This window comes from Panthera uncia (assembly GCF_023721935.1).
Source record: "Panthera uncia isolate 11264 chromosome D3 unlocalized genomic scaffold, Puncia_PCG_1.0 HiC_scaffold_8, whole genome shotgun sequence".
NCBI lineage: Eukaryota > Metazoa > Chordata > Mammalia > Carnivora > Felidae > Panthera > Panthera uncia.
The window spans coordinates 80,736,720-80,745,930 of NW_026057586.1; the positions used below are offsets into that span (position 1 = coordinate 80,736,720).

General features: G+C 61.1%; 1 protein-coding gene across 1 annotated transcript; it reads left to right on the forward strand.

Moving 5' to 3' along the window:
* The first annotated feature begins 649 nt into the window (after positions 1 to 649).
* SDS (serine dehydratase) lies at positions 650 to 8,818 on the forward strand. The gene is made up of 8 exons (XM_049619300.1): positions 650 to 847; positions 4,024 to 4,178; positions 4,511 to 4,550; positions 4,797 to 4,936; positions 5,042 to 5,133; positions 5,375 to 5,602; positions 7,589 to 7,713; positions 8,378 to 8,818. Exons 2-8 carry the CDS (start codon positions 4,026 to 4,028, stop codon positions 8,584 to 8,586), a joined length of 987 nt encoding a protein of 328 aa, XP_049475257.1. The 5' UTR covers positions 650 to 847; positions 4,024 to 4,025; the 3' UTR covers positions 8,587 to 8,818.
* The last annotated feature ends 393 nt before the right edge of the window (positions 8,819 to 9,211 follow it).

Here is a 9,211-nt window from a genome sequence, read left to right on the forward strand (position 1 = left end):
CACGGGGCAGGGGGTGGGCACACCCACTCCGGTCCGGGCCCCGCAGGTCGACACGTTATTGGGTCATCTAATCCGCGGAGGGAGGTTCCATTTTCACCCCCCCCCCCCATCTTCCGGATGAGCAGAGGGAGGCTCCAGGAGGCAAACGGACCTGCCCGGGGCAACACAGCGAGTAAACCGGCAGAGCCAGGACTTGAACCCCCACCCGCCAGGGTGGTCCCCAGAAGGCCATCTGCCCCTTCGAGACGAAAGCGTCACCGAGAACGCCAGAGGAACGCAACGGAGACCTGTGCTCACACTGCAGCCCACTGGGGTCCCGGGCCCGCTCATCTCTGTCACCACGTGGGTCTCCGCTTCCCTTGTCGTCAAATGAGGGTAGTGACAGTACCCACTTTCCCCGGGGGGGGGGCCACTAGGTGCCAAGCACCTGCTAGTGACTAAGTGCACCGTCTCACGCCATCCTCCCGCAGGCCCTGGGGGAGGGTGGGGGTGGGGAAGGGAGGTGGCCACCGAGGACAGAGACCCGAGGGAGCGAGGGAGCCGCAGGCAGGACAAGCCCGGCCAGCTTCCCCCTCCCCTCCCGGAAGCCCCCGGGCCAGCGGCCAGGGGCGGGGCCTGGTGGGGGGCGTGGCCAGCCCCGGGGCTCCATTGGCTGCCGGGAGGCGCCCGGGGAATAAAGCCTGGGACCGAAGGCCCAGACCGGTAGTCCCTGGGACAAATCGGGAGACCCTCTACCTGCCCCGCTACCCTCCATCTGTCCGAGGCCCATCTACCCAGTCCATCCATCTAGATCACCTCCTGGCCGTCCCTTCCCGGCTTGCTCGCTCTGTCCAGCCGCCTTGGCCAGGTAAGTACCCCTCCTCAGCCCCACCCCAGACTGGAGTGCCTGCGGCCCAGCGAGGGGGCAGGTTCCAGGCCAAGGCGAGGAGGTAGAGTCCGTGAGCGTAAAAACCCATGCTCTGAAGCCAGACCGGCTGCGTTGGCATCTAGCTCTGGGCCTCAGTGGTCTCTTCTCCAAAATGGGGGTCATGACGGACCCTTCCTCATCAGGCAGTGGGAAGGGTGAGATGAGATCATGCGCTCAAAATGAGAGTTCGTTTTTATTGAGCTCTTGCTGTGAGAGGGGGAGTGACTTCTTCTTCTTCTCCTTCTTCTTAATTTATTTTTGAGAGACGGAATGCGAGTGGGTTACGGGCAGAGAGAGAGGGAGACACAGAATCCAAAGTGGGGTCCAGGCTCTGAGCTGTCAGCACAGAGCCCGACGCGGGGCTTGAACCCACAAACTGGGAGATCATGACCTGAGCCGAAGTCGTGATGCTCAGCCGACTGAGCCGCCCAGGCGCCCCGAGGGGGAGTGACTTCTGAGCGAGAGGGGACACATAGACAGCAGCTTCCAGCCCCCTCCCTCCTCCGTGTTTGGCAACCCCCCCCCCAGGATGTTGTGCTGGCGGGAGCAGTGCCCATAGGGGGTCCCTGCCCCTCATCTGAAGGCATCCGTGGTGCAACCAGACCCAGGTGGGGGCAGAGGCTTCCCAAATCCGCCCGAAAGCAGTCTTGGGGGGATGCCCCCCACCGCCAACCCGAAGAGCTCCCTGAGGCCAGAGCTTGGCGACACGCACAAGGGGTCCCGTCAGCCAGAAGGGGGGGTGCCGTTGTTTCAGGAGTAACCTCCAGGAGGGTAATAATCAAATAGATATGGGGACGCTTCTGTAATGGGGTGCATCTAGTCTCCGGCTTTTGTTCAGGAGACCTAGGGGAGAAGTGATATCTGTTCAGGGCCTCCCGCTCCCAGGCCCTGGATGTTAGTTAATTCACACAGACATCAGTTGTCCGTATGTGGGGGAGCTAAGGCTGGGGAGGTGGTCAGGAACCCCATCCCTCGCTTTTCTTCTGAGCCAGGCATATATGGCCCTCTCTGGGAGCCAGAGGCCTGAGCTGGAGGCCGTGGCCAGAGCGGGCTGCACCGGGTGGGTCACTGGAAATGGGGCAGGGGTGGGTGGAGAGAGGCAGCCAGCCGTGTGTGGGACGGAGAAGGACATGGGGAGGGCCAGACAGGCTCCCCGCGCAACCACCCGTTGATCAGTTCTGGCTCAGCCCGAGTTGGGGGGACTCCGGGAGGAGAAGGGACGTGTGTGGTGGCCAGACTCTGGGCCACTTCAGCTTCTCGATCACCCAGAGCCCGTGCAGAAGGGGAGCCCTGAGCTGCACCCACAGCCTGCAGCCCGGGTGCTAGACTGTCTCATCCAGTCCTGCCTCCCCCACTAACTAGCTGTGTGGCCTTGGGCAAGTCACATTAATAATATTCCGGTCCCTGTTGCTGTGTGACCAACTGCCCCAAGGTCAACAGCGTTCATCGTATTGTTGTCTGTCATGGCCCTGGGGCTTATTGGGGCAGTTCACACTGGGGTCTCTCAGATGGCTGCAGGGTGACATCTCAAGGTCACCCCGCCATGTCTGGCCATCAGCTGTCAGGTGGGGCACCTACATGTGGCCTCTGCGTGCGGCCTGGGCTTACTCCCATCCTGGCAGCTGGGTTTCGAGAGGGGAGCTGCCCCAGAGAGACGGCCAGGCAAAGGCTGTGTCCCCTTCTGTGACTTAGCCTGGGGAGCAGGGCTGCACTGGAGCCAGCAGATTGTGCCGTCTCTTCCCAGCTCCACAGGCAATGACGTCATGTTGGTAGCTCGAGAGTGGCCTTGCAGAAGGTTACGTACAATACAGAAGTGCGCCCGCTACAAATCGGGGCTTTGTCTTGGGAGAGTCCGTTGCTGAACATTTACAAGCACCCCACCGCTTGGAAATCGCATCGTGTCTTTTCCAACTGCGGCCACAGACCACCCCCCTCCTCCAGGGTTCAAGGGGAGGAAACACAGAGCCCGCCTCTCACTGAGAAAAGCACCTGTGTCCCATCATGAAGGGATGGGAAGGGCTTGCAGGGGCCATCCTGGGAAACACAATCCGAGCCTTTGTCCTCATCAGGAGAATGGGATAATGATGGCACCTCCCAGGATTGGTCAAAGGAATAAGTGAATTGATATTGGCAAAGCTTAGGGGTGCCCGGATGGCTCAGTCGGTTAAGCATCTGACTCTTGATTTTGGCTCAGGTCATGATCTCACCGCTCATGAGACTGAGCCCTGCATCGGGCTCTGTGCTGACAGCCCAGAGCCTGCTTGGGATTCTCTCTCTCCTTCTCTCTCTCTGCCCCTCTCCTGCTCATGTTCTCTCTCTCTCTCTCTCAAAATAAATAGGTAAACTTAAACTATATATATCTGTCAAGTTTAAAATAGTGCCTGGCACATGGTAATCGCTTCATAAGCAATTAATAAACAATGTAGTAATTATTATAAAATAATAAAAAGCTTTCCCTGATTGGGTACAGGGCTTTCCAAAGGTTAGTATAAAAAAATACACGTGTTTAAATAAAGAGGCAATACCTCTTCGTAGCAAAATAGTTAAATAGCACGAAAGGGGACGCCGAGTGCCCGCTCTCCCCAGAGAGAGTTTCTCACCCTAGCGAGTTTCTTGTGTGTTTCCTGCGATGTTCTATGCCCGCAGAAGCCTATGGATTGTGTGTGTGTGTGTGTGTGTGTGTGTGTGTCCCCATGTCCTCGCACAGACTGTACACACCCGCCGTCCTGCCCCTTCTTTAGCACGTAACCGTCTCGCAGCTCGCTCTGCATCCGCCCCTGCGAATCCATCTGAGTCACGCCCCTTGACAGGTGCCAGGTCCCAATGCTATTTCTGAGTTCACAGCTTCCCAGCACAGTGTGCCCTGGTCGGGGGGGGGGGGGCTTCCCCCCCGGTTTACAGACGAGGCAGCTGGAGCTGAGGGGGCCTCGCTCGTCTGATGTCACCTGGTGAGTAGGTGGCTCAGTTGAGATGGGAATCCAGGCGTCCGGGATGCTTCTCATGTGGGCGTTTCCCTCGGCCTCGTGGGAGGGGAGGGCCTAGGGCCCGCTGGCAGGCGCGCCGAGGGCCCCAGGGCCGGCTCTCCCGACCATCTGGGTCTCCTTCCCGCCTCCCAGCAATGACGTCTGGAGAGCCCCTGCACGTGCGGACCCCCGTCCGTGACAGCATGTCCCTGTCCAAAGTGGCGGGCACCAGCGTCTATCTCAAGATGGACAGCGTCCAACCTTCAGGCTCCTTCAAGATCCGGGGCATCGGACATCTCTGCAGGATGGTATGGGATGGGCTCCGCGTCGTCTGAGGGAGGGGGGCAGGCCCTCTCCCCTCGACAGGGCGAGGCCAGAGCTGTGTGAAGTCCCACGACGCAGCCGCGGTTAGCACTCCCCCCAAAGAGGCGGTGCCCGCGCGGGAGGGTCTGCCCGTGGACTCGTCCCAGAGCCGTCACTTGCTTGCCTTTCCCCCGCACCCTTCCCTGAGCCAGGCCCTTTGGGGAGGGGCGATGTCCGCGGAGAGGCAAGGCCAATATGAAGTCCTACTCCCTGGGGGAGGGGAGAGCCCGGGGAAAGCCTGGGACGTGGGCCTGACCCTCCCCCCTTGTCTCCACAGTGGGCTGAGCAAGGCTGTGAACACTTCGTCTGCTCCTCGGGTCAGTGGCGGCGTGCCTCCTCCTGTGTGTCCCAGGGCCGGGCGCTCTACCTCTCTGGGCCCTGGTTTCCCCAGCGACGAGCCATTACAAACGCCCGCGGCAGCCCCCGTTCGGAATTCCAGGGGGGGAGGCGGGAAGTCACTCGTGGGGGGGGGGGTGTTCGGAGCCCCGAGTCTGGGGACGACAGTCCCAGCTGGGCTCCCAGGCCATCCTTCACTGACACGCTCTCCACCCCATCCCCGGCAGCGGGCAACGCAGGCATGGCAGCCGCCTATGCCGCCAGGAAGCTGGGCATCCCTGCCACCATCGTCGTGCCCAGCACCACACCTGCCCTCACCATCGAGCGGCTCAAGAATGAGGGCGCCGTGGTCAAGGTGGTGGGTGAGGTGAGCACCAACCCGGGGGCAGGGACCACGGAGGGGGGGCACCTGGTGGCAGGGCAGGGTCCCCCCAGCCCCTCACCCTCTCCAACCTCCCCTGTGGTCTTGCAGATGTTGGATGAGGCCTTTGAGCTGGCCAAGGCCCTGGCAAAGAACAACCCGGGCTGGGTCTACATTCCTCCCTTTGACGACCCCCTCATCTGGTATGTGGAGCCCAGAGGCACCCGGTGCAGGGGGCGACAGAGGGCTCTCGTGGGCAGGTGACTGATGCGGGCAGCCGGAAACCCGGGTGGAGGTGGGGAGGAGGCGACTGGCCCAGAGCCCGTCAGCTGCCTGGGTTGAGGACGAGCGTCTCCAGGATCGCCCCCAGCCCCCGTGGGGTCTCCAGGGAGCCCAGCCCTGACCCGCCCCCCCCCCCCCCCCCCCCCGTCCCTAACTCTCCAGGGAAGGCCACACTTCCATCGTGAAAGAACTGAAGGAGACGCTGAGTGCAAAGCCGGGGGCCATCGCGCTGTCGGTGGGTGGCGGGGGCCTGCTGTGCGGAGTGGTCCAGGGGCTGCAGGAGGTGGGCTGGGCGGACGTGCCCGTCATCGCCATGGAGACCGCCGGAGCCCACAGCTTCCACGCCGCCACCACCGCGGGCAAGCTCGTCTCCCTGCCCCAGGTTACCAGGTGAGCAGCGGGGCCCCCTCCGGCGGATGTTCAGCAGGCCTTGGGAAGCCCACCTCGGTGCCCGCTGCGAGGCAGATCCCCGCTACCCGTCCCATTTTGCAGATGGGGAAACTGAGGCTTTCCACTTGCCCAGAGTCACACGGCCAGAGAGTGGGTCTGCTGGGACCGAGCCCAGGTCTGTGTGACTCTGTAGGGGGAACGTCACGTTTCCTCACATGAAGAGTTCACTGTTAATCACTGATCGAGGCCCCTGCCACGGGGTTTTACACCCCTCGTTAATCTGCCAACCATTTCCTGAGCCCCTAACAGGTGCAAGCATTGCTGATCCCGGGGACAGGGTGGTGAACAAACACAGCCCCTGCTCCTAAGGAGTTCATATTCCAGCCCCGAACCTTTGACAGATGGTATGTAATTAGGATTAGGTTTGGCACGTTATACAGGAGGCCCACGTAACAGTGACTTAAACAAGATGGAGCTTTACTTCCTCTCTGTAAAGTGAAAAACATGTCTAGAGGTACACGGTCTCGGGGCAGGGAGCTCCCTGAAGCCAGGGGTCCAGGTTCCTCGAGTTTGTTCTCCATCATCCTCATCATGTAGCCTTACGGCCCAGAAGGGCTGCCTAAGTGCCAACTGTCACACCCACAGTCCATCTGGCCAGAAAGAGCCATGCCCCCTGCCTTTAAAGCCACAGTACTTCCACTGACCTCTCCCTGGCCAGCATTTAGTCACATGGCCACAACTACTGCAGGGAATGTCTTCCTATCGGGTCTCCACGTGTGCAGCTAGAATAGATATTGGGTAGACAGGTCCCTACCTCAGATAGGGAAGACGGAGTCCAGGTGAGACCTCCTTGTGGATTCCTGAGCCTGGTACCCAGCAGCCACCATGTTGGCCTCTGATCCTGCGCCGTGGGCATTGAAATAATGGCGGAGTGCCTACCCCGAGTCACGTGCCAGGGCTCAGGGCTCAGGTGGTTCAGGCTGCAGGTGCTCATGGGCGAGGTGAGCTGGAAATGAAGCCGACGATGACTCCAGGGAGGGCGGGGAGAAAGACAAGGCACCGATTACGCGTGCAGGTCCCAGGGTTACGCGGATCCTGCTCTGGGTGCCCACACCACCGACTCCCTGAACACGTAACCGTGGGCCAGTGACCCGCGTGCTCTCTGCCTGGGTTTCCTCTTCCACGGAATCGAACCAGTGGAACGGCAAACACAGCCGTGAGGATTTAAAAACGCGCGTAAGGGGCGCCTGGGTGGCGCAGTCGGTTAAGCGTCCGACTTCAGCCAGATCACGATCTCGCGGTCCGTGAGTTCGAGCCCCGCGTCAGGCTCTGGGCTGATGGCTCGGAGCCTGGAGCCTGTTTCCGATTCTGTGTCTCCCTCTCTCTCTGCCCCTCCCCCGTTCATGCTCTGTCTCTCTCTGTCCCAAAAATAAATAAAAAATGTTGAAAAAAAAAAATTTAAAAACGCGCGTAAAACAGGTGGTACCTCATACTCCCTCCAGAAGGGGTCGCTATGTCTGTTTAGCGGGGGAGGACCGACCGTTCGAGAGTTCCGTCCGGAGACACAGGCACTGGAGTCCCTGGGGGACTCCTTGGAGGAGGTGGCCTGAATCCTGAGCCTTGAAGGGCGGGACGGGACTTGGACGGGCAGAGTGGTGCCCAGCTTAGGGAGGGTCGAGCAGGTGGCGTCCTTTCAGGGAACCGCAAGGGGGCTTTTCCGTCCGCGTGGATCAGGATAGGCTATTCGCCCCACTCACGCCTCCGCGTCTTATGAGGAGACCTCACTCTGGCGGGGAGCCTCTGGGGCCTTTCAGTGCTTTACAGCCACAGAGGGCATGCCCCGCGCCCCTGCCCGTGGACCCCACTTCCCTCCTCCCTCTCAAATCCATTTTTCTCTTTCTATCCCTCCTCGTCCCGATCTCTGCCGCCTTCCTCCCTCCTGTTTTCCCCCGTTCCGGCCTTCTTCTCCATCACCACCTCTCCCAGCGTGGCCAAGGCCCTGTGCGTGAAGACCGTGGGGGCTCAGGCCCTGAAGCTGTTTCAGGAGCACCCCATTTTCTCTGAGGTGATCTCGGACCAGGAGGCTGTGGCCGCCATTGAGAAGTTTGTGGGTATGTGCCAAGTCCTTCCAAGCCCTGCTGGCTCAGGGACTAACTGGTGTCCTAACAGATCCCATTCACGACAAATTTTCCTCACAGTTCTGTCTCCCACCCCTTGCTAGAACGTCCCGTTAATGAAAGATAATACAAGGCAGCAGTATAACTAGAAAGGCCAAAGCCACAAGTGAAGAGGACTGATAACCATGATAGCAGGGAGCTTCCTGGTAGCCAGGGTGAAAAAGGAAAGCCAACCCCAGGGTTGGCTTCAGAAGTGGGTCTGTGATGCGGTTGGACTCTTTCTGGGTTCAGCCTAGGACAGGGACCGCACGCACATACACACACACACACACACACACACACACGAAAGGGAGCACTTAATCCTCCTGTACCAGCCGTCAGTTTGGCTGATCAACCATGGCGGTCTTGCTCAAGTGACGACCCAAGCCTTCTCAACACAGTGCTCGGGCAGTTAACATTCATCCGTGGGAGCGGTCCGGGTGAGACCTAGCCCTGCCTCAGGGCTCCGTAGGTCAACTAGGATAGCGACGGGAGGTTTGGTGCCCAGACTCCTAGCCCCGAGTCTTTCCCAGGGACCCAACAGTCCCCTTGCCCCACCCCCCACCCCCCCCACCCCGCGGAAGCCAGGCCCCACCCTCATCACCCCCTCCTCTGGCAGATGACGAGAAGATCCTGGTGGAGCCCGCCTGCGGGGCGGCCCTGGCCGCCGTGTACAGCCGCGTGGTTCAGAAGCTGCAAGCTGAGGGGAAGCTCCGTGCCCCGCTGTCCTCCCTCGTGGTCATCGTCTGTGGCGGCAGCAACATCAGTCTGGGCCAGCTGCGGGCCCTCAAGGAACAGCTGGGCATGAAGAACGGGCTGCCCGAGTGAGGGCCTTTCTCCGCCGCCGGCCTCCCCTACCCGGGGCGGGGGTGGGGGGTAGGTACCCCCGGGCGAGCTGGAGTTTTATCCAGCGTCTCACTGTAAATATTATTCTTGCGTCTGCCGGTGACCGGCGGTTCCTTCGGTTCCTTCTGGGCCGAGGGGCCGAAGCCCCAAGGTGGGGGGCGGGTCGGCCGCCAGCGAGGCTGGATCTGAACCTCTCCGGCGTCTCCGCGCGACTATCCCGGCCACCCCTGCTAGGCGACGGCTGCCCGCGTGTCCCCTACCAGGTCCCCAGGGCGGGGTGGGCACCCTCCCTGGAAGGGGCCATGGTCGGGGCCAGGGGCCAGAACTGAGAACCGGCTGCCCCCCCCCCCCAAGCCCCGCCCAGCCCCGCCCTCAGGCGTTTTTCTAATTGCAGACTTTTTCGTTGAAAAAGAAAACAATATATTTATGGACTGAAGGTCCTTTGGGCTCCTCCTCCATCGCAGTCGGCCTCCCTCCCCTCCCCCACCCCGCCCGCCCGCTCGCGGCCCCGGCTCTCAACAGCGAGCTCCCTGCACCCTCACGCCTGTAACCTCGGGGCCCCGAGGACACGGAGGCCAGGACCCTGCGCGCAGCTGGGCTCGCGCGC